At 36.2% G+C, this 25,335-nt stretch overlaps 1 protein-coding gene across 4 annotated transcripts in view; it reads left to right on the top strand.

Moving 5' to 3' along the window:
- Ar (androgen receptor) overlaps nucleotides 1-25,335 on the top strand; it is a 175,306-nt gene that overhangs the window by 69,436 nt on the left and 80,535 nt on the right. For all 4 annotated transcript variants that reach the window (XR_011705582.1, XR_011705581.1, XM_027935871.3 and 1 more), the window contains one exon: nucleotides 22,892-23,043. Coding sequence is in view for 2 of the 4 variants with exons in the window: in XM_027935871.3 (XP_027791672.2) it covers nucleotides 22,892-23,043 (152 nt within the window). In the remaining 2 variants the exon portion in view is untranslated. The remainder of the gene's footprint in view (nucleotides 1-22,891; nucleotides 23,044-25,335) is intronic.

The raw sequence follows: 25,335 nt of genomic DNA, 5'->3' as shown, positions 1-25,335 counted from the left end.
ATCCTGTTATATTCTCTAACATGTTAGAAAATTTTAAATAAACACCAAAGTTTGTGAAGATTTTTAAAGACTATTTTGTACTATTTTTAAATGTTAAATTTAAGTTTCATAAAAAGAGACAAAATGAGATCATTTTTCAGTAAAGGATATGACCATTTAACCCTTGTCAAATTCAAGAGACATGCAGATTTCTGTAGACCAAGGGAAGAGGGATTCATCATTGTATAAGTGTTCCTAACACCCTATCCTATAATGAAATTTAGAACTTAAGGACTTAAATTTTTTAGGCTTGTTTAGTTTGTTCCTTCTCCTTAGAGCATATCTGAATAACCTGAGATAACCTCCCAAGGGAAAGTTCTTCTGTTAATCCACAGGGCTGAGAGTATCCAGAATCCCTTTTGGTCCTGGACCTGATGCCTGGGAGACCCAGAGAGGAAGTTAGTGGCATTACAGCTCAGTGTTAAAGCAGTTCATACATCACATTAATAAATTAATGTCTCTTTTCTGGTAGGAGGAATGTGACAGATAGGATCATTTGGTAGGGTGCTTAAAGTTCGTTTGATGGGTTCTATTTATTTTTTTACCTAATAATAATAATACCTCCTCATGGTAAAATAATCAAACTGAACAAAAGGATATAAAATTATAAAGATTTTACTAATGACTCACCCATTCACCTATTCTCTGCACTACGCAGTTCTACTCCTCAGAGGTAACCAAAGAGACCAACTTCTTGTGTATATTTCCAGAATTTTTCTGTGCATTTAAAAGCATGTATGTGTGTATATATATATATATATATATATATATATATATATATATTTATTTATTTAAACACATGCATATTATTGTTTACAAATATTATCATACTAAAATTACTCTTTTACAATTTTATTCCTTCACTTAATAAATCAACCTTATTTTACATATTATTTCATCTTACATGGATCAATGTTAATCTTCTTAATGATTGTATGTTGGGTTGTAATTTATTTTGTTATTCTTCCTACTAATGGATATTTAGTAGTTTTGTTCCTAACCTTTTTGATGTTGAAACTAGGGCTGCAATTAACATCCTTAAGAGACAGTATATATGGTGCCGAAAACAAATGACTCAGGAACTAAACCAGTTTTGTTCATTTGTTGATGCCACCACCTCTTTGCTATGTGGAATTGAGCAAATAACTTCATTTTTTCTTTTGCTTCAATGTCCTCATATGTAAAACATAGATAGTAAATGATCTTTATTCCATAGGGCTGGTATATGTTTCTGAGTCAATAATGTACATTAAGGATTTAGGTATTGAAACCCATTATTTTGTATAATTAATATGCATCAATAAAGAAAAACTTTGTTATTTATACAGTAAGTAGTGCAGTTAGCACTCTGAAATTGTCAGATAATGTAAGTGTATACTTTTATTAGCATACTTTTGTATATCAGATAAATTTTTAGATGTTAAATAGTTGAATAAAAGAGTTTATAATTTTAAGTGCTGGTTGATATTACCCTTTCCCTGCCAAAAACCTATAAACATTGGATATTTTTCATTTTTTAATATTTGTAAATTTGATCATTAAAAACAACAGTATATCATGACTTCAAGTTGCCTCTCTTCAACTATGAGTGAAAATGATCATCTTTTCACATGTTTATTGGCCATTTATATTTATTTCCACTTGAACTGCCTGTTCTTGGCCTTTACTCATTTGTTGTTGTTGTCATTCTTTGAGTCTTCATCTGTTTCTTATTGACTTGTGGAGCTCTTTGTATATAAAGGAATTTGGCTCCTTGTCATATGTGTTACAAATACTTTTCTCTATTTGTCTTTCAACTTTGTTCATATGTTTTCTGATCCAGCAGTCTTACATTATATACTACAATTAAATTCAACATTCTTTTTCTTCATGGCTTCAGACTTTGGAGGCCATATTTCAAAGGTCTTCTTAGGTGGGATTGATGTAAATCATGTTCAGTAAGTATTTTTGCTAAAAAGGCTCTCTAATAATGGATGTGACAGCTAGAGATAACCATAGAAATTGCCTGATTCAACCTTCATTTCTTTATATGTTTTTAATTTTGTGTTATACAGGAAAACAAATTTAGTTTCAAGAAGGAAACTGACTCTAAAAATTCCACAGTAATCTGATAGCACAAGTATTGACAGGATCTCCTGGTTCCTGATGCCTACTGTAGTGATCATTCATTTCAACAACAAAGGCTTTCATATGTAAAAATACATATTTAAACAACTCAGAGATATGTTTCATTTTGAAGAAAATATGCAACACACTTTGAAACAAAGATTTATTTTGTTTCTCATATAAATTTTCACTTAGAGAAACATTAAGGTATGAGCTATATCAACATAAATCACATATATGTTGGGTATTTAGTTGAACAAATGAACAGATATTCCAAACAAAGGATCATGTTCTTTTTTACCTCCTTAACTATTTTAGTTATGAGTGGGAATTGGATTTATCTTAACAGTAATTAAATATATTTTTATCTGATATGAAAACTGAAAAGCACTGTGTTGGCTGCTAACTGCATTCTCACCTTCCTTTCCCTGCTTTGGCAAAGTCTGGGATTAAACCTAATTCCTTTTAAGTTGCTCAGGATCTTAGTCAGTTTGACCTGTCTTGATTGCAGAAGTGCCCAGATAATTCCCCATCCTAAAGCTCTCTCATGGCTCCTCAGTGTCTGTAGGATGAGATCCAAATTGCTTAGCCTAGCTTACTCACTGCAGCTACTTGATCTTCACTACTAATGCAGAGTCTCCCAGCCTTATTAATACTTACTTTAACATTTGCTGTTTTCCTGTATGGGACAACTTTCTTCTTTCCAATCTGACTGCCCAACAAAAACAATTTAAATAAACATTATTTTTGTGTATTCTGTGAGACCTTTTCCAATCATTCTACTCTGAGACAGAGGTTTTCATAAAGGCAGGCATTCTGGAATGGCAAGTCAAGGATCTTGGTAGACCTTCTACCCAGCAAAACAACTATTTTACTGATAAAAATTATCCAAAAAGGTTCTCCAAATAGTGTTCTAAGGTCATACAGTAAGAATAAAAAATTTATTTAAGTAAATCTATTATATCTCAGTAAGAACAGCAAGAATCTATGATATGTGAACAATAACACAGTCATATACTCACTCCTCACTCCCTGTGATGGAATATATTCTAGAGACAGATATAACCAAGAGGATAAATGCTATATCTCCTTCCAACTCCTATGTAGGGAAAGGCTTTCACCCTCAGTGGGGTTGGCTGCCAGCATCTCCTATGCCTCTAACCATGCATTGCAGAAGCACTGCTTTAATAATGCAAAGCTGAGAGCAAAACCCTTTCTACCCCTACCTTCTACTCATGAGGGCTTTCCCCCAGGGGTGTGTTCATCCAAGAATAATTGACTGTGCATACTTGTATATATGTGTGTGTGTGTATATATATATATATATATATATATATATATATATATATATATATATATATGCCTCCATACTAGAAAAGGCAATCCTGGAGGACTCATAACCAGAATATTCTTGTAGAGTTGATAGTGGGGATGTGTTCACTCTAGGAGAAGCAGGTCTCAATTTCACTGCAGTGACACAAAGGTTCTGGTGTGGATGAGGGGGAAAAGACATGTCATTAGGACAGAGAGCTCTGAAGGTCTTCCTGAGATGATTGATTGACTTTATTTGAAACAGATCATGAGGAAGTCCTGTGCTTGAGGACACCACTAAAAAAAATGAAGATCTTGGTTATGAGAAATTAAGAGTGAATTGGTAGTTCTGTGATACCAGTAGCCATAAGCCAAAGAGCAGACCAACCAGATTACCAGAAAACTAGGTGGGGGGCGAGTCAGCTAAGATGAGTATTCATAGGATCACACTCATTGCTGGATATATGGAAAGTTATGTGTATCTGATCAGGATGTAGAGCAGGTTCTAAAGTATTCCTAAAACCATGCATGGAACCATTAGTAAAATAGAGAAGGCTTTAAGCTGAAAAGGCTTAGGCACAATCCATGACAATTGATTATATTTTGACCAAAGGGGCCATCCCTACAATTCCAAACTTAACAATAAAATCACATTTTTCCCCAGTGGAATAAGACTGTACCCTCTTAAAAGCAACTAGAGGGAGAACTTCTGAATTACTTGTCTCTTGCTGAATGTGGTGCAAAATCCTAAAGTCTCTGAATTGTGGGGCTGGGGCTGTCACTCAGTGGTAGAGTACTTTTCTAGCATGTGTGAGGCACTGGGTTCTATCCTCAGCACCACATAAAATAAATAGATAGATAGATAGATATAATTTATAGAAATATATACTTAAAAAGTCTCTGAACTGTGAAAATATTCGCTAAGCTACATGAACATCCAGTGGTAAAGAGTAAATATCTGAAATAAGGCAGTTTAAGAAAAACCTCTGATAAAAAACTGGTTTATGTAAATCCAGAATTGACCAATAAGAAGCCAGTTTAAATGATTAAAAAGAAGGAAAGATTTGAGCAGAAACATCAGAAGTTTCACAATCTTGGGGGAGCAGAATCACATAATTAGTTCAGCCAAGTCACTACACAAACAAATGACACAGCACAAGATAAAAAAAAAATCTCAGGAAGGGGTAATCTTGTATCCAGAGTTATGATATTATATCTAAAATATCCAGTTTTCACCTAAAAATTATGAAAAAGTATGGCCCATAGAGGAATTTTTTTAAAGTCAATAAAAGCTATTTATGAGAAAACCCAGATGTTGAACTTTCTAGATAAGATTTTAAATCAGCTATTTTATTTTTGTTGATTTTTAGCTTTTTAAAATATGTGAATTTTAATTGTACATATCAGTGGGATTCATTATGCCACATTTTTACATACATTTAAAAATTTGATCAATCTCATTCCCCAATACCTTTCCTTTTCTTCTCCCCCTTTCTCCCCTTGATACCACTAGTTACTGGTGATGCATTCAATTTCCCCAAGTATTGAAGCTTGAACATTGGAGGAAAAGCAAGCTTAGAAAGCAAGTTTTGTTTAAAGAATAGTAACACAGACTACTCCCAGGAGGAAGAAGGGGGCCATAGCTGGTATCCAAAGAAGTGGGAGTGTCCTGCCCCTTTTGTAAATTTTAGATTCTCTTTGTTTTTCTGCCTTCTTCCTCCTTATCTCTCCCCATCCTATGTAGTGGACCAGTCCAGAGGATCTACCAAAAGGTGAAAAGCAAATGGGAAAGGGGGAAGAGTCAAATGGTTGAGTGATCTCAGGCAGTAAGGTAACAGCCAGGAGGTAGCAATTAACAACTTTTACAACTCCCTGTAGGGAGGAACAATTCATGTGGCAGGTTACCTCAGCAACAGGTGGGAGCAAGAGCACGGAAGGACTCAGGAAGAAGTAGGGGGTAGGGCAGCATTTGATATTTTTTTCCAACCAGTCCCCATCTTCTAGATCAGACCCAATTATTTATTATCTATATTGACTGCCTTTCTGCTTCCTGGCTTCACCTTGACCCTCTGCTGATCTCCCTTTTAGCTATTATTATTTCAATTAATGCATTATGCCTATATATAAGCAGGATTCACTGTGGTATAGTCATACATAGACAGAATAATTTGGTAGATTTTTTTACCCAGTACTTCCCCCATGTCCTCCCCTCCTGCCTTCCTCTCAGTTCTCTTCCTCTACTCTATTGGTCTGTCTTCAACCTTTGTGAGATCCCCTACTTTTTTTCCTTCTTCCCCCCTTTTTTCTCTGTTTTTAATTTCCATATATGAGAGAAAACATTCAAGTCTTGACTTTCTGAGTCTAGTATATTTCACTTAGCATAGTGTTCTTCAGTTCCATGCATTACCAACATATGGCATGATATCATTCTTCTTTATACATGAACTACTATAGATATATTCAAAGAACTAAAGGAAATGTGTCTAAAATAATAAAGTATTATAATAATTTTTTACCGAATAGAGAATGTTGATAAAGAGAAATAATAAACAAAAAGCAGAGGAAAATTTATAATTAAAATGCACAATAATTGAAATGAAAAATTAACAGGAGGACCTCAAAAGTAAATTTGAGTTGGCAGAAGTATTAAGAAATTTCAACATAGATCAAAGAGATTATGCATTTTATAGTAGAAAGGAGAAAAGAATGAACAAAAATGAAGATATTAATATAAATGCATGCAATGAGAATATCATATGGAGAAATGACACTTTAAGGAAAAAACTATTATTAGAAATAAAAAATGACATTTTATAATAATCAAGGGTCAATCAAGGATATAACATTTATAAACATATACTTACCTTACAACAGAGCCCTAAAACAGATGAATCAGAAAAGTAGTTCAATATCAATAAAGAGTTTAATACCTTTCATTCAAAAAACAGATAGAACAACTAGACCAGAAAATCAGCAAGGAAATGGAAGATGTAAAACCCTTCAAAACAACTCGACCTAACAGACAGCTATTGAGTACTCCACCCACCAACAGCAGAACACAAAGTCTTTCCAAATGAAGAGGAAACATTCTCCAGAGTAAACCATATAATAGGACATAAGACAATCATTTCATGTTGCAAATATACAGTCAAGAAAGCAAGAGCTGAGGTTGTGTCTCAGCGGTAGAGCACTTGCCTACCACGTTTGAGGCCCTCGGTTCCATCCTCAGCACCACATATAAATAAATAAAATAAAAGTATTCTGTCCAACTAAATCTAAAACAAAAATAAATATTTAAAAAAGCAAAAATTTAGCCTGTAGAATGGGAGAATATATTTGCAAACCCTGTATCTAGTAAATGACCTCTATACAGTGTATATGATAAAAATGTTACATGTATGTATGAATGTGACACAATAAAACCCACTGATCTGTAAAATTAATATGCACTAATAAAAAAAGTTCTTACAAGCTAATAATACAAAGATAAATAACCCAATCTGAAAATAGGTTACAGAGTTTAATGGCTATTTCTCCAAAGAAGATGTATACCATTTATGTAAATGAGAAGATGTTCAACATCATTAGTCATTAGGGAAATGAAAATCAAACCACAATAAGCTACCATTTCACACCCAGTAGAATGGCTATTAAATAAATGTAATAATTAAATGGAAAATAACAAGCATTAATAACAAGTGTTGGCAAGAATGTTAAGAAATTGGAACCCACATGCACTGCTGGCAGGAATGTAAAATGGTACAGCTGATTTGGAAACACATTCCAGAATTCCTCAAAAAGCTAAATATAGAATTACCATATGACAATTTACTCCTAGGTATCATAGGTATTATCAGTTTCATTCTTATGAATTATCCATGAGAATTAAAACCACAGGGCCACATAAAAACCTGAATGTGCATGTTCATAGAGGCATTAATAATATTAGCCAAAAAAATAGAAACAACTCACATTTTTCTCAACTGATGGAGAGATGACTAAAATGTGGAATATCCTATAATGGAGTATTGCTCATCCATTAAATAGAGGCAAGTACTGATAAAAGCTACAACATGCCTGAAACTTGAAAACATTGTTAAGGAAGTCTGTCATGAATGGCCACATATTATATGATGGTATTTATCTGAAGTGTCCAGACTAGATCAATTCATAAAAACAAAGCAGATTAGGTTCACAGCAGCTGTAGAGGGGAGGATAGGGAGGGACTGGTAAAGGTATGGGGTTTTACTTTGATGTGATGAAACTCTCCTAGAATTGGATAGTAATTAAATTGTACAACTCTGTAAATACACTAAAAACCATTGGATTCTACACTTACATGGATACACTTATGTTATATAAATTATATCCCAATAAATCTTTTAGAAAGATGGTATTCCCCCCTCCATGATCTTATATCACTCTGTAATATTCTTGTTTGTGAATTTCTTTCACATTGCTTTTAATAACTCTGTGATCCATCGTTACCTCAAGAGACAGTGTCAGTGGTGGCCTACTCCTCTGTATGTCCCTGACCCATAGAGTGGTTCAGTTGCCACCTTGTTAATAGATATGAAAATTTTGGTAAATATAATGAGCTCTAGCAAATAGAGAATTAGCAGTTTTATCTGTGCAAATCTTTAAAAGACCAATTCCATGGTTAGGGGGACTCAATGTATAAAATGTGCTTCTTCCATAAGAAGCATAAATGAGTTTTAGCACAGGTTTATCTTAACACTCTCAATTCTGATTTATACCTTTATAAAAGTATGATTTTTTTTTTTAGATTTAACTTCCATCCTAGGCTCAACAAGGATGGAACTGCAAAATTGGAGTTTCAAAAAATAAATAATTTGCTCTCAGCACTGGTATACGATGGAATTAGTGTAAATCAATCAGGATTTCTGAATATCTACTACTAGTTGTTAGTTGCAAGGCTTTATTTTGGCCTTTTGTGATATAATGAAAGACTACCCAATTGGTCCTAAATTCTAATTATTGCTGTGTTTCTTCCTAGTTTCAGAACCTTAAGAAAGGTATATACTTCCTCTGCCTTTATTTCTTTATCTGTCAGATGAAGATGATAATCTGTACATGCAATATTGTCGGGAAGATACATATAATAATTAATGTGAAAGTAGATAAAATATAACTGCACATAGATGATCATAGTAATAGTAGCAATGATGGTTATAGCAGCTTATTTTGTTATGCAATGCATACATATTTTATGCCAGGCACTGTGCTGAACACCTGACATAGATTAGTTCACTTAACCTATATAATAACCTGATAGGTAGATATTGTGAATACTCCCTTTTCATAGATGAGAAACTCTAGTTGGTCATTAAGTATGATTACAGATACTGCAGTGATGATGTATGGTAAGAGTTAGTTTCTTCCTTTCCATGGGTATTTTTCTGTCTCCACCCAAGTCATTTGGAGAAATTGAGAAATCACTCTGTTTTTCATATGTATATAGCACAAGCATCTAGGCAAACTGAAATTAGGACACTTAATAAAAAACCACCAAAGGGCCAGGCAGTCCAAATTACTTAGCCCCAAGAAAGGTCTCCAGACCACTCTAGCCTTTGTCCTTTTCATCTTCCAAATTGTGAAGAAGTCAAGAATTGCCACTTTTCAGATCCATTATTTCCTCACGGTCTAAGAAGTGTAGGGCACATATTGTAGATTTTCAAGGCTGAGAGAGAACAAGAAAGGCATATCACAGTCCTCTCTTAACTATGTCTTGGACAAGGGCAGTTCATTTTCAGCTGGCCTGATTTTTCTTCTTGTAAGATAATGCTCTATTTTCCTCCTCCTCCTTCACTGCCAGCTCCCACCTATATCTTTGCCATGCTGGTTTGTTCCCAGAAGAAAGTAGCTGAAACTTTGGAGGTGTGTGTGGAAACTGAGGGTACTTTAACTCCTTTTGCCGGAAACACACCAACCCAGTTTTTGCAAATTTTGTAAATTCATTCTTTTGTTGGTTTGTTTATTCATTCATTCACAGATTCAATAAATATTTAAGAAACACTAAATAGGGACCAACCCACACTAGGCACTAAAGATAAAAAAGTGAATAAAACTAGTTGTGGCCTGGCAAGGTGGAGGATGCTTGTAATCTCAGTGACTCCATAAGCTGAAGCAGGATTGCGAGATGGAGAGCAACCTCAGCAACTTAGCAAGATGCTATCTCAAAATAAAAGCTAAAAAGGATTGGGTGTATAGCTCAGTGTTTAAGCACCTAGCTCCATCCCCAGTACTGGAAAATAAAAGAAAACAAAACAAAACAAAAAATAAGTACAGACTACTCTCAAGGAACTGTAGAGACAAGTGGACCAGCAAACACTTTGGTCCTGTTTTGAAAGCTAAGTGCCTGGTGATTCACAATCAGAAAGCATTTAGCCTCATTCCCCTCATTATTCAGAGATAAGGCCTTATCAAACCAAGTACTCAAGAGTCAGTCATTTGGAGTCTAAATCATGGAATCCTAGAAAACAAGTGATAGGAACAAGGCAGCAGAGTGGAATGAGCATGAAATATAGTCAACAGTTATGGTATCTAGGCCCATCTGTTGCAGACTTGCTAACTAAGGCACCTAACTCATCTGCTTTCTTTTGCTCCTCTGGCAATGAGATTAATGAAAAATCTCCATGTGGCAGTGAATTTGGGAGCGTGACATAAGATACTGCTCTGCCACTCAGTCTTCTTTTGCCCTGCTGTACTTGGCAGTGTCAGAAATTTTTCTTTTCAACTCTTTCTTTGCTTGTTTCATGCACTGCCTCCTCAAATGGAAACTGTCTTGAGTCAGGGACTTTATCTGAGTCATTTATCACTAAATCCCCAGTCTCATGGTGCCTGGCTTATGAAATATATCAAATACATTTTTATTGATAGAGTGGATGCCAATGAGTGTGCTGGCATTCATAAATGTATGCAATGTTGTACACATTGTTTTTGTTGTTAAAGTTGTTATATTAAATATTTTCTAGTCTACCCTTCTTGTTTTATAGATAATCAGAAGGCAGTTTGGTATATTAGAGACTTCAAATTGCAGCCTTGCTTTCTTCTAGCTGTTCCAATTTAGATTCGTTATTTAACCTCCACAAGCTTCCTTTGACTCATGTTGGCCTCACACAGCATTTGTGCAGATCCCACGAGATAAGTGTATGTGAATGTGCTTTATGTGCTTGAAGTGCTCTACAAATGTGGGTTTTACAAGATGAGAAAACCGAGGGTCAAAAAACAGGTCACTAGCCCAAGGTCATGCAGTGGGTTGGTGTCAGAATTATAGTGGAATTCCAGGCTTCTAACTCCAGACTAGTATACTAAGGCAAATTCCAGAGTAGAAACAGTGAAGAAGAGTAAGCAGTGACAAGGGATAAGGGAAATCAGGCTCTGCCTGGCTTCGATTTGTCTCTTCATCATACTGGTAAAAGGAAATAGGAAGGTACCATGCCAGAGACCACATGATCACTTTGCAGAATGGAAAGAGCTTGTTCATCAAGCTGAACAATTTATCTGTGTTTATTTAACAATGAGAGTTCCACCACTTTCGTACCACTTCACCTTTACCTAGATCTTTATGATGCCAAATATGACACATTTCCTTCTCAGGTTTTATCCTAGATTGCAGTTTACTCAACCTTTTGTTTATTTGTAATATAGAAGCAAAGGTAAGGTAGTAAGCAAAAGTAAGGTAGTAGTATGGCAAGTGGTCATTCTTTATTTCTAACAAAGACAAAGAAAAACAATCTGAGAGATTGGGATTAGTTATGAGGAAGAACTTTGTGGCCAAAACATAAGAGGTACTGAGAGTAAATGGATATTGTGAAATCTTGTATATTTGAGAAAAAGAGAGATTTAAAAAAAAATTGTGTAATTTACTTTAGCATTGTTCTAGTTTAAGACTCACAAGTTGTTCAAAGTTTATCTTAACCTTCAAATTAAGGTGCTTTTTGAGTGGTAACATGGCTGATTTCAAACTCTGTTCTGTGGCTTGAGAATGAAGGGAGGAAGAAGAAGAATTGAGCTGAAAGTGTCCAGGCAGGGTCTGGGATAGACACCAGGAGTTCATCAATGGAGGCTACTTGGAAGGTGAAAACAGACATGTGCACAGATTATTTCTGATATCATAATTTATAGGTGCTTTGAAAGAGGAATACACAAGTGGGGACATGATCATAAAAGACTTCATGGAATAGGTGATGATCTCTTGGGCTGAGACCTGAATTATGAGATGATGTAGAAGTGGAGACATATGGTTTGGGGCAGGGTGTAGTTAATCAAGTTGGAGTAAGTGGCAATGTAAATAATGACAGAGGGGCTTGAAGCAACAGGATTACATTGCAACAGGGTAGTATCCCTGAAATATCATTTGGAAAAGGTTGTGGAGGAGACAAAATAAGGAGCTAGAAATAAGTCTTGAATGTCATGATAGCACTTTGAATTTGTATTCTGTAGGCCAAGAGGTTTTTCACTTGGTCGTTTAATAAGAATACACTACTCAGTTCTTACCTATAACTTCAGACCTAGAGTTACGGCTAAGTAAGGAAGGGATCCCATCTCTATATTGCTAATTAGCTCCTCATCTCTTTCTAACACATCAGTGAGTTAGGTCCACTGCTATAAGCTACTGGGGAGTAATTGAGAGCTGTTAGGGAGAAAGTTCCAGAAGCAGATATTTCTGATAAGACTCCTCTGAGGTCCTGTATGAGAATCAGAGGAAGCAGAAGGATATGAATAAGGCAACTGTGGTTATTTTGAAGCAAGGCTGTGTGTATGTCTGTGTGTGTGTGTGTGTGTGCACGTGTGCGTGTGTGTTCATGTGTATGCACACATTCTGGTGTAGGGGAACTGTTTAGCCTGTAAAATGAACAGATATTAGTCACTGATTGACTGATTGGATGGTGGTGTAGGTGTGGTGCATTGAGGAAGTGTATTGCATTAAGTCCAGAATGACTCAGGTTTTCTGGGTTGAGTCATTGGGGATTGCCATCCACTGAAAGAAACTATAGTCTGACAGTTAATCTTGGAGTCAAAGAGACTTGAGTTCAAATCAATTTACTGTCTACGGATCTTGAACAGAATGTTCAAGGTTTTTGGACCTCAAAGCTCCTTTCTATAAAATGGGGATCACACTTACCTCATTCATTTTTAGTAAAGAATGAACTATATAATATGTAGTATAGTAGCTGGGACATATAGGCACCCAGTAAATACCAACTGTTGTTATTGTACTGTATGTTGCAATATATACTGGAGCGAGATGGGGTTGGGGATTTTTTAATCTCTGCTAATGATTCTTGTCCACATAATCAAAATCAAACTCTTATTGTGGGGAGAAAGACACTGTTTTCAAATGTCTAGTTAATCCCTGGCATTGTTTGTCATTAGGCTGGGTCTCATTGTACATAGGTTTTAACAGATCAGGGTAAGCTCTGTTATTGGTATCTCCAACAATGTGGGTATTTAAAGTGGGCTGTTTTTCTAGGTACTGTATGTTTTCTGAGCCAATATGAAATGTCTAACCTTGGCTGCCTAATTGTAGACTGAACTTGGAATCTCATCAGCATTTCATTGCTACCCAAGTTGTGTCTGCTCACATCGTGCTATCTTCCTTCTTTGGGTTTCTGAAGTCCTCAGATACTTGGCTGAACATTTTTCACATTTCTTCAGCTACATCATCTGTGTTTTTCTGTCTCAGACAAACTCACAAAAGAACTTTAATGATAGAGAGGTCTTTTTCTTTTTTCTTTTTTTTTTTTGTGTGTGTTGTAAGTTTTAGGTAAGGAGGTTGTGGTAGCTGACAGAGGAGGCACATAGGAGACAGCATGATTTCAGAACTCACTGGGCTCTGAGTTCAATGCTCTAGATTCATAATTTCAAAGGGAAGAAGAGTGGAATAAGGAAAACAGGGAGAAATTATCATTTATTTTGAGTGTACTAGGCCTTTTCCAATATTATCCAATGCTCTTTTTATAAAACCCTTTTGAGTCTGGAAAGTTATTCCCCTCATTTTATAGTTAAGGAAACTGATGAGCAGGGAGGTTATGTTAACATGACTAGTTATCAGTAGTACTGGAATTAGAACTCAATTCTTTGTGCCATATGCCTTTTCTTTTCTTTCTTGCTATGCTTTAACTTTCTAGAAAATGTGTTTCATTTGCCTCAACTGTGAAAATCTGGAATATGTTCTCTGAATGACAGTAAATCTCTTCAAACAAAACTTAAGATAGGGGAAAAGGATATCCGTATTTGTGAGCCCGTAATGTATTCCAAGTGTCTCTCACAGTGCCTGACAGATAGTAGAGTGCTCAAAAATATTTGTTGATCTCTTCTGGCAAGATGGTAATCCTATAATGGATGAGACCTATTTTGATAGCTGCTTTACTGTTTAATGCTTTCACTATCTTTTAAAAGGATTATGGAGTAGAGCTAAGTAATTGTTTGAAAATGGTTATATAGATTAACACAGGTTGTCTGTTTCTGATTTTAGGCCTTGGGAGAAATTATTGTGCAAAATGACAGTAGAAATGTTGTTCTGCAACAGAACTCTGACATAGGAATCATAACACCTGACCTCTAGTGTCATCTCTGCTTCTAAATAACTGTTTCTCCTAATCCCTTTCTGTGCCTGAAAGTTTGCCCTGAACAATAAAGATATTGGACTAAGTCAGTGAGCTTCATTTCTTACAGAACATTAAATCATTTAGAGAACTTTTTGGGAAAAGTATATGCCTGGACCCCCAAGGAAGTTTGATTAAATCATAGTAGGGAATGTGGAGAGAAACATTGTTATTTTATGCAAACTTGCTTTTGAGTTTAATGTGCAGTCACCATTGAAAAAGCACTGGATAGATGGTCTATAAGGGCCATACATCTCTGACAGTTAATAATGGACAGTGCTATGTATCTTGGTGAAGAGAGCATGGTCTTTATAGTTATCCAGGTATGCATTTAAATCCTGGCTCTGCTACTTAATAGTTATGTGATCTTAAAGAAACTGTTAAATGACATGGCATCTCTGGCTTTTTCATTTGTAAAATGGAAATACACTCTGTACCTGCAATAATAATTATTGGTATTAAGGCCTTCCCCAGTGTCTAGCACATAGTAAGCCCTCAAGTAAATGATGTCTTTCATATCAAATGTTCAAATGGAGTATGTGAGGAAAATATTGGTCTAGTAAGATTTAACATGTAATTGGAATCAGTTTTTTTTTTTTTTTTTTCATTTCCTGTTTCCCTGACAATGGATTCCGGAAACAGAAAATGTGGAAACAATTCACAGCCCTAAGATCTGATGACACTGCAGAAAACAATCTGGCTAATTCTTCCATGGCTGATTGGCTATGATGGCTAGGAAGCTATTGGAAAAAAAAATTTGGCTCAGAGAAGATAGCAGATGTGGCTTGGGAAGTGCAAGGACATGACTATAATAAGGATTCATCTGTTCAGCTTCATTTCTAATAGTGATACCAGGAGAAAATGACAGATTTTTCATGTTGGTGGGACACTGATAAAAACAGTCTTGCTACCACCCCTATAGCTGTCTTGGCATGTTTGTCAGTGATGTAAAATTCAGGAAAATGGAAATCACCAGTAACTCTATGGCTGATGCATAGTGACAAGTAATATTTCTATTCATGGTTGTATGTTGTGCAAAGTGGACCCTGCATGTCAGGTTTGAGGCTTTAGTATACATGAGACTCATAGATACTACCATCTGATCTCTAAGTAGATTCCAGACTAAATATTTGATAAACATGTAAAATGTCTAGCTTGGTCAGTAATGAGGCTTAGGACATGGTGGACATTACCCTTTAATACCCACAGGCAAAACAGATTTTCTCTTCCAATAGTAATTACCAACTTGGACTTTTATAGCATTTCTGTTGCCACACTTTGCATTAACTATTTATGCACTTGTTTTAGCCTTAAATGAGTTAATGAGAGCTCCTTGAGGATGAGGCTCTGTATTTCTCATATTCATATATCTATCCTTTAGCAAAGTTCTACCTTATAACATACAGATTGCTGAATGAAGGAATTAATGGATGAATGAATAAATAAAGAGGTAAGCGACTTTTCTTCCTTTATTATTGTTTTTGTGTGTGTGTGTTTGTGTGTGTGTGTGTGCATATGATTTTTGCATCACATAAAATAAACCTGACTTGGAAGATGAGACTTCCAGAATGATGGAGAGAGGACTTCAATATATGTACCTTTTCCTTAAATTTGTAAAAATCAACTTCCAGAACTCTGGCAAGGAAACAAAATCTTGCAAGAATATGAGAAAAATTTAGTCAAGAAAAAAAAGTTTCAAGTTCTCTCATTATAATGAGAATAATTAGAAATCAGTAATGGAAGCAATTTGAGAAATTCACAAATGTGTGAATGGAATTAAAGATCACAGTCCTAAAAAAACCACTGGGTCAAAGAAACAAACACAAGGGAGATGAGAAAATACAGAGATGAATGAAAATGAAAATGCATGGGATGCAGCTAAGCTAAAGCAGTGCTTAAAGGGAAATTTATAGTTGCAAATGCCTGTATTAGCAAAGACAGAGGATCTCAAATCAATAACCTAAACTTCCTTCTTAGAAAAGTAGGAAAAGAATAGCAAACTAAAAACAAAGAAAGCAGGCCAAGGAAAGATTAATGGCAATTAGAGTGGAAATAAATGAAACAAACAGTATAAAAAAATAAAGTAAATGAAATAAAATATTGGTTCTTTGTAAAGATCAGCAAAATTAACAAACCTCTAGTAAGATTGGTAAGAGAGAAGATCCAAATTACTAAAATGAGCATTGAAAATAGAGACTTCATTATCTACTTTAGAAAAATATTTGGAAAGGATTAAAAGAGAGTACTACGAACAACTTATTACAAAATATAGGTAATGTGCATGAAGTGGAAAGATACTCAGAAAGACCCAAACTACATAAACTGATGCATGAAAAATGAGAAAATCTGAATAGTCCTCTGATAAATAGAGTGAATTACTAATTTAAAAAATCACACAAAAAAGTCCAGATACAGATGCCTTTGCCAGCAAACTTTCAAATGTTTAGATAGGGTTTAGCACAGATTGTCACCAAGAACAGTAGAGGCAAGAACACTCCCCACAGGCTGGAGATATAAGTACATATATGAAGACATGAATTGGTATGAATATACTGTGTATACAACCAGAGTTATGAAAAATTGTGCTCTATATGTGTAATAAGAATTGTAATGCATTCTGCTGTTATATATAAATTTTTAAAAAGAACACTCCCTATTAATTCTGTGAGGTCATCATTACCCTCATACCAAACGCAAAGATATCATACAAATAGAAAACTACATGCCAATATCAATTTTGAATTTAGGTAAATTAAAAAAAAAACTCAACAAAATATTAGCGAAACAATCCACTAACAAATACAAAGAATTATAAGCAAAGATCAAGGGGGGGATTTATCTCAGAAATTCAAGCTTGGTTTAATATCTGAAAACTAGGTAATATAATATACCATAGTAAAAATAAAGAACAACAGCAGTATGATCAATTGCTTCAGTAGATAAAAGAAAAAAAAAACATTTGGCAAAAATCCATTGAGAATTCATCATTAAAACACTTAAAAATCAAGCATAGGAATGAACTTTCTTAACATGATGGATGAACATCTGTGCAAAATGCACATGACCTTTGGTTTCTTGGCAATGGTTTCTTGAATATAACACCAAAAACCCAGGCAACAAAAATTCAATAATTTGAATTTCATTACAGTTGATAATGATTTTGTTGCAAAGGATACCAAGAAAAGAGTGAAAATGCAGTAAATAGAATGAAGGTATTTGCAAATTATATCACTAATAAGGGTATTGAATCCAGAATATATAAGTAACTCCTACAACTCAATAACAAAAACAAATAAACCGTTTTTAAAATGGGCAAATATTTGACTAGAAATTTCTACACAGAAGTTATGCAAATGAAAAAACGTGCAACACCATTAGTCATTAGGGAAATGCAGTTGGAGACCAAACTGAGATACCATTTCACACACATTAGTTTGGCTATAATAAAGAAGACAGAAAAAAAAAAAAAACAAGACTTGGCTTGTATTAGAGAAATTGGAATTTTTGGAAAACCTGAAATATTTTTAAAATGTTACTGTTTGACCTGGCAGATCTATTCCAAAATATATGCTCAGGAGAAATGAAAACATGTCCACACAAATGTTCATTCTTCATAATAACCAGAGCAGAAGAAACCAAAATGTCGGCCACATGATCAATGGAAAACCCAAATGTAATATATCCATGTAATGGAATATTATCTAACAAGAAATGAAGTAATGATGCATATTATACTATAAATGAATCTTGAAAACATTATGCTAAGTGAAAGAAGCAAGTTACAAAAGATCACATACTCTATGATTTTATTTACATCAAATGTCCAGAAAAGGAAATTCTTTAGAGACAGAAAGGAAACCAGTGTTGCATGTATCGAGGAAGAAGGGTTAATGGGGAATGGCTGCTAACTGCCATAGAGCTCCTTTCTGGGGTGATGAAAATCAGTCTTCCTTTGTCTCTCCCCAGATATCTACCTGTCTCTAAAATCTGTGTGTAGCCAAGAAGAATTCTCTCTTTTTTTATTTTTTAGGACATTAGACATCTTTTTTTTAAAAATTGCAAAATGTAAAGGCAATCAGTACTTACAATGCACCCACCATGAGGCAGTCATAGAGGAAAGTCCTTTATATATGTTAATGTAAGTCTCACAAACTATTTAGAACTGAAAATATGCCCAACTCTCCAGATGAAGATTGTGGAGCTCAGAGATGCTTTATTGATTTTGCCCCAACATCAGTGGTGGAGTTAGGATTTCAGCCCAGATCTGTCTGATTTCAAAATCCTGCTGAGTTGACATTCCTCTACTGGACAAGGAAAATTGGTTTGTGATTTTGTATTTCATCATGTTTCTATACTCATTGGAGAGCTCACTCAAATGAGTCATACTTCTCAGAGTATCTCTGTGTCCTCCTTGGGAGAAAGAGTGGGGAGGGAAAGGATGAGGGGAGGGAGGGAAAGGGAAACCAGAGAACTCAGCTGAGTGCTTGAGGTTAACCTAAACCCAACTTCCCCTAGTTGAGCTGGCATTTGCAGCTTGACAGCTTCTAGCAATACACTTTTACTTAATTAGTTGTGCAAATTTGGAGAATACCAAGTGGTGTTCTGGATCAGAAACCATCAGTTCAATGTGGCAGTGCTTGTGCTTCATGCCTGTGAACCCAGATGCCCTGCCTCTGGATAATAAGTAAGTGGGTAACCCTGGGGAAATGGGAGGAAACACAGTACCACATGCAGATTCTGCACTTGTTCTCAAAGCAAATCTCTGTTGCTGTGGTTGAAATTAAGACCTTACAGAAAAGGATAATTACAACTTCCAGAGTATTTTTTCTTGTATTATGCTGTTATAGTCACACAAAAGAATGCGTGTAACATATAAGTTAAACAGTGTAACAATAAAATGAGTGCTCATGAGCACTGATTAACAGAATAGCAATTTTACAGCAGCATTGCATCAATACTACTAGAATATAAGGCCTTTGAGGGCATGGATTTTTGTTTTGTTCACTGCTGTATTCCCCAGGACTTAGAATGGTGCCTGGTATACAGTAGGGAATTAATAATATTTTTAAATAAATACATAAATCCACTCATATTCTCTTTCTTTGGATCATCTCCTCCAGCCTCCCCTCACAGCTAATCATTATTTTATATTCCAGGTTTATTATTCCCTTGTTTATTGATGCTTTTTTTCACATATATATTTCTAAATAACACATCATTTGCTTTGGCTGCTTTTAGAAGTTTAGATGATAGAATTATATGTGTGCTATTGTGAGTTAGGTCTGTTATAAAACATTAGTATGTGGGATTCACCTATATAAAACTTTATCCAGTTCCTTATCATTGCTGAATTGTATTTTATTAAATGAGTGTCCCATAATGTATTTATCTTTTCTCCCATCAGCATACATTTACCATTTCAGCTTTTATAAACAAAACTGCTATGAGCATTCTTGCATGTGCTTCCTGGTACACATGTGCATGAGTTTTTCTAGGATGTAAACTTGGGAGAAGGACTGCAGCTGGAATTTTCATTTCCAACTCCCAAAGGTTAGGCCAGGAGTCAAAACTGCAGTGTGCCCTTTGTCCGCACTAAGCCAGGGTTAGTGGGAGTGCTGTTCAAAATATTTTGAAAGAGAGAGAGAGTTGAAAACTTGTCTGGTGAGGCCAGGAGTTATCTCAGGCCTCTAGGCAAAGGGAGATATAGTTAGTAAAAGCCCAGATTCTAAAATCCTTTTCATTAATTCTCTTCTTCTGTTTTTACAGGCTTTTTTGTGCAATGCATGCTTTATTAAACTCATATCTAATAAAATGTTGATTAATTAACTTAGTCTTTCATTGACTATAAATTTGATTAAATTATTGTATATAATAACAATATTTACAATTTCACTATAGAAGAAAATTTGTATTATTATAATTTTTAATGATAATAACAACTAACTAACATAAGGTCTACCCTCATAATAATATTTAAGTGCACAATACTATATTGTTAACTAGGCACAACTTGATCAAGAGACCTCTAGAACTAACTAACCTTATATTACTAACCATCCATTGAACAATTCCCCATTTCTGTTTCTTAAAGGCCCTTACAAGAGGACTTCTTATTTACTTTCTGCAGGTTTCCATTTTGTTGCCATTTTGATATTTATTCTGTGACCACATAATAATATTGTTAACATCTTCATCTCAGTTACACCTACATACTTTTTTTGGTGTGGAAGTGTACCAGGGATTGAACTCAGGGGGCACTCAATCACAAAGCCACATTCCCAGCCGAATTTTGTATTTTATTTAGAGACAAGATCTCACTGAGTTGCTTAGCACCTTGATGTTGCTAAGGCTGGCTTTGAACCCACGATCATCCTGCCTCAGCTTCCTGACCTATTGGGATTATAGGTATGCACCACTACACCCAGCTACCCTTACATACTTTTATGCTATTGAAAAAAATAATCCTGCCTTTGAGGTGCTTTCACATCTGCAGAAAACTGAACTGTATATCATTTACTATATCTTACTGTTCTTTGCTCCTTGTTTTTCTTCTCTGCTAGAGAGTGAAAATATCTTGATCACCAGTATCCCTAGAACCTAATCTTGTACCTCATCCATAGGGGTAGTGCCACATGTTGAATTGAACCAATCTACCTAAATCTCAAACTTAAATCTCCATAACGTGGTTTTCCAGTGATTAAGAATCTACATTTTGGAGTCATACTTACCTAGGATGGAATTCTGGCATTGCAGTTTATAGACCTGTGATCTTGGGCAAATTTACTTAATTTTTCTGAGCACTGGTTTCCTCTTCTGCAATATAGGGATGATACAGAGCTACCTGGAAGTGTTATTGGGAAAATTAAATGAGATGATTATGAAATGGTCTGTCATGTAGAGTGCTTAAATACAGATTCGTCTGATTTTAATTGAACTGTTTGTGTTACTTATAGAAGTCAAAAAAGGTGAAGAGAGGAGGTAGAATCTTGTGTAAAACTTTGGCTTCTCCTTGTTTCAGGACTGAGGATGGGAACACATATTTTACCCATGGAAATGGTACTTTAGCCCAAAGAAAGACATTCTTTGCATTTGTCTGAATTGTAGGTCAGAAGTAAGTTCCATTCTTGTGAAATGCATGGCCTTGCTGGTCTTGATTTAGTGGTTAGACTCTTGATGGCATTTTACTTAGGGAAGGACGGGGAAGGCTTGCAAGGAGAGTAGATTGGCTACCTGTTTATAGAATATTTCAAGTGCTTTTTCTTGTACCTAGGATTTGAATAAAGGCTGACATTTATCTTGGAGATTCAGTAATTGTAAAGTGTAGCCTAAGTGAAAACTTTCTTGGCTCTTGCCCTGCCTACATGGGGGGTTGAGTGGAAGATAAATATTGATGCATTTTTGGATTCTGATGCATGTGTTAAGCATGATAAAAAACAAGCCATTAATAGGAAGTAAAAACAAGTAGTGGGAAGATGATAGGGTGAAGAAAACTGTTGGATTTGGAGTCAAACCATTCTGAGCTGTCCTCTCCATGTCTTAACTTTTTTTCATCTGTACAATGAATATACTAATGAGACAGTATGCTTGTCTTGACAAGTTGTGGAGTGTTGAAATGACCCAACACACCAAACAGGCTCCCATTAAGTCTTATTTTCCTCACTAAGGAAGAAGTACTCGTAAAATATAGGAGTTATATTCCTGTGGTTGAGAGTTGGGCAGTTGTCATCTATCTGAAGCAGATTAACCACAGGTGGTCACTGAGTTTTACTTTTGCTTAAGCATAGGACATAGGAAAGACCTAAATTGACCTTTGGTAACTAATAACCATGTTCTATTTGTTCAAACTAGAATTAATTACAATGGGAGATTAAGAATTACCATTCCATGAGGGTTTTGGATTGATTTTCTTGCCCTTCTCTTTCACTTCCACCTAGAAGTATTCAGGCACAAATATTCTTATGGTTAGGCAGTCAACTAGGTGACTTCTAAAGTTCCATCATTATTCAAGGAACCTGTGAATTTTGTAATGGCCAAATGTTTTGATAAAAGCCAAAACAATATCCAGCATCACTGTGTATCATTTCTCAACAAAAGCTTCAGGCCTACCTAGAGATTCTGCTACTTAATTTTATACAATGGGGCAGGGGAATATGATCTGGAGAGACTTTTAAGGGAAGTGAAGGAATGGAAGAAAAGACCATTGAAGACTAGCTTGATAATACTGTGATCCTTCACCTGTGTATTCATCCCAAGGACCATTGTCTGATTATCCATTGTCTGACTTATATTGCCACTCATAGTAGCAACTCAGTAGAATGGGTGATATTATCCCCATTTTATGGATGAGATTCCAGGGTTAGAGAGCTAAAGGAGAACACATCAAACTGTTTTGATATTTGGTGTAGTTTGGCTATAGATCTTGTTTCAGATGAGATAAAGCTATAGGATACTGTTTAATTACTCCGAAAATGTTGCCTGACCACCCACTTAAATTAGATAACTTAACCTCAGGTTTCCTGCCTACATTCTTGACTCATATAGACATTTCCTATGAGATTGGTTGATCCCAGAGAACTTCCTAAATCCCATACCAGGATCCAAATGGTCTGTCTACACCTGAGGAAACCCTACAAATACCATCCTTAGAAGAAATCCCAGGAAAATTCAGCTTCACAGTAACTCATTTGACCAATGAATAATAGTAGTTTATGCATACAGTTTATTCCTTAAGACTTTAGGATTCTGCCCTCCTAAGTCTGCTACCCACTAACATGTTTTGCTTTGTGATTTGTGTGTGTTTCTAGTATGGAGAATGCCAGGGACCACGTTTTGCCCATCGACTATTACTTTCCACCCCAGAAGACATGCCTGATCTGTGGGGATGAAGCTTCTGGCTGTCACTATGGGGCTCTCACATGTGGCAGCTGCAAGGTCTTCTTCAAAAGAGCTGCTGAAGGTAAAGCCTTATGTACACTCACTTCTATTTCCCTTTCTCCTTTTCCTCTCAGAGTGACACATTCCAGGGCCCAGGATTCATGTTGGTGATAGGGTCATTGGCAGGGCTTTCTTATAAAACTCAGAAGCCCAAAGAAGTAGATTTTCATACTTGCTAGTCTCCAGGCTTTGGCTCCCTTGGTTGTACAGGCAATACAGGCAATGAAGGTGGTCCCAGCTGGTGCTTGGTGTTCAGTGGGTCCTAGGAATAAAAGAAAAATTAATGATTTGAAAAATGTAATTTCCTTCCTGCTTGTTTTCCACTCTGCTGCCTAGTGAGGGAAAAAATTGTCCTTATTAGAGAGGTTAGAAGTGGAGAAACCCCAACTGAGTCCCCAGCCTGTTCTCAGTGGTGAATATAAGACTGTTCCTCTGCAAAAGACTTCCTGGCCTCAGCCCCAGAAAGGAAGTGTTCTCGCTGTTCAGCAGACCATCAGTCTCTGCACCTGCTCCCTCCTGCTGCTGCCTCCTTGGGATCTCTCTTTGCATTAATAGCTCCTGAGTAGGTAAGAACCCAGAGTGAAGAAAGGCTTTTATTGTCCTCACTAGAGGAATGACCTCAGGGCCTCCTCATTGGTCCAGAATCTCAAGCTAAGTAGTATTTTATATCTATCTAAGTAGGCTGAAATCCTGGTTGCTTAATCCTATTTCACTTGAAACAACTCATGTCTGCTCAGCACCCAGAGGTGCTCCTCCTATATCCTATAGGATGAATTGCCATTTTCAGACCTGTTAAAAATTCTAGTGACTCTGTCCTAACCACCTGGGGCTTAAGCCCCTATTTGTCAACTTCACTCCCCTCCTTGTACTAAGGGCTTCCTTCTCAAAGGGACACTGTACACCAGCCTCACACAAAGATTCTCTGCTATGTGGCCAGATCTGATTGTTAAACACCAGTGTGCTCGCCTGCCCCACTTTCCAAAAAGCAGCTACTTCCTGCCAAGGCCTTTTTCTCTTCCTGGTCTGGAAGAGTCAGAGTTCTAAGTCACAACCAAGACAGAGAGCCTTTCCTCATGTAAGGGCTATAAATCCTGAGGACAGTCTTAAGAGAGGTATGTAGGTCACACCTTTCACCAGGAATGTGCTGATATCCATCAGAGGGCAGCAGAAGTACTGGAGAGTTCTTGGGTTCAAGAGGAAAAGTAGAAGTCTGGCATGGTGGCACATACAATATGGCAGGGGTGTATATTGCTGTAATCGCAGCAACTTGGGAGACTAAGGCAAAAAGATTCCAAGTTCAAGGACATCCTCAGTAACTTAGTGAAATCCTCAGCAACTGAGACCCTGTCTCAAAAAATAAAAAGCCCTGAGGACATGGCTCAGTGTTAAAGTGCCCTTGGCTTCAATCCCTGATACTGCCAAAGAGAGAGACAGACAGACACACACACACACACACACACACACACACACACACACACAGAGAGAGAGAGAGAGAGAGAGAGAGAGAGAGAACAAAGTTAAAAAATAGGTACCCTTTAACTTGCCTCCTTGTTGATAACCAATCATAAATGATGATGGCAGTTTCATCATTTTCTTCCAGTGCCCAAAGACGTAAGGAGGCAATTAACATTTTGTTTTACTAAAAACATGCTTTATATTCCAACTATACCCCTGCAACTGTTTATGCTGCGCTAATACAAAGTTCAGGGCCCATTCTACATACAGGCAATTTCAAAAGACCTGAGAGAACTGCCTTCCCTTCTTAACAGTACTTATGAAAGATGACTGTCAGCAAAGGAAGTAAGGAGAAGGTTCAGGGACTTTAGATTACCCCAGCTTTACCAGTAATACCCTGACACTTCCCCATACCCTGTCATCTCAAAGGCACTGTATCTGGGGCAGTGAATGGCCCAGAGAAGCTGTCTAGTATTTCAGCAAGTCCAGCACCACAGTAGTTAGTAGTCATATCAGATTTTGATATGATAGAAAATGAGTTCAAGTAAACATGCAAATAAACAAATTCAGTAATAAAATAGATTAGATTATACTAATGTGGGTTTTACAAATCTGGGTCACTAACTTGTTGTTTTCAAAAAATGGGGAAAGTGATCAACCATATTGTGAAGGGTAGATTTTGCTATCACATTCTATTTCCCACATGGGAGATTTATGAAGAACTTAGGGCTGAAAGAAGGAGATGGGCAGAAGGGCATTTGGTGGGGCTGTGTACATGGGAGATGCTCTGCTATGATGCAGATCCTGGGCTATTTAAAACAGTGAAGAGAAGTGATGAGGTAGTGGATGGAAAGAATAA

Source organism: Marmota flaviventris, chromosome X (genome assembly GCF_047511675.1).
Source record: "Marmota flaviventris isolate mMarFla1 chromosome X, mMarFla1.hap1, whole genome shotgun sequence".
NCBI classification, from domain to species: domain Eukaryota; kingdom Metazoa; phylum Chordata; class Mammalia; order Rodentia; family Sciuridae; genus Marmota; species Marmota flaviventris.
This window is presented reverse-complemented; position numbering and strand designations above follow the sequence as displayed.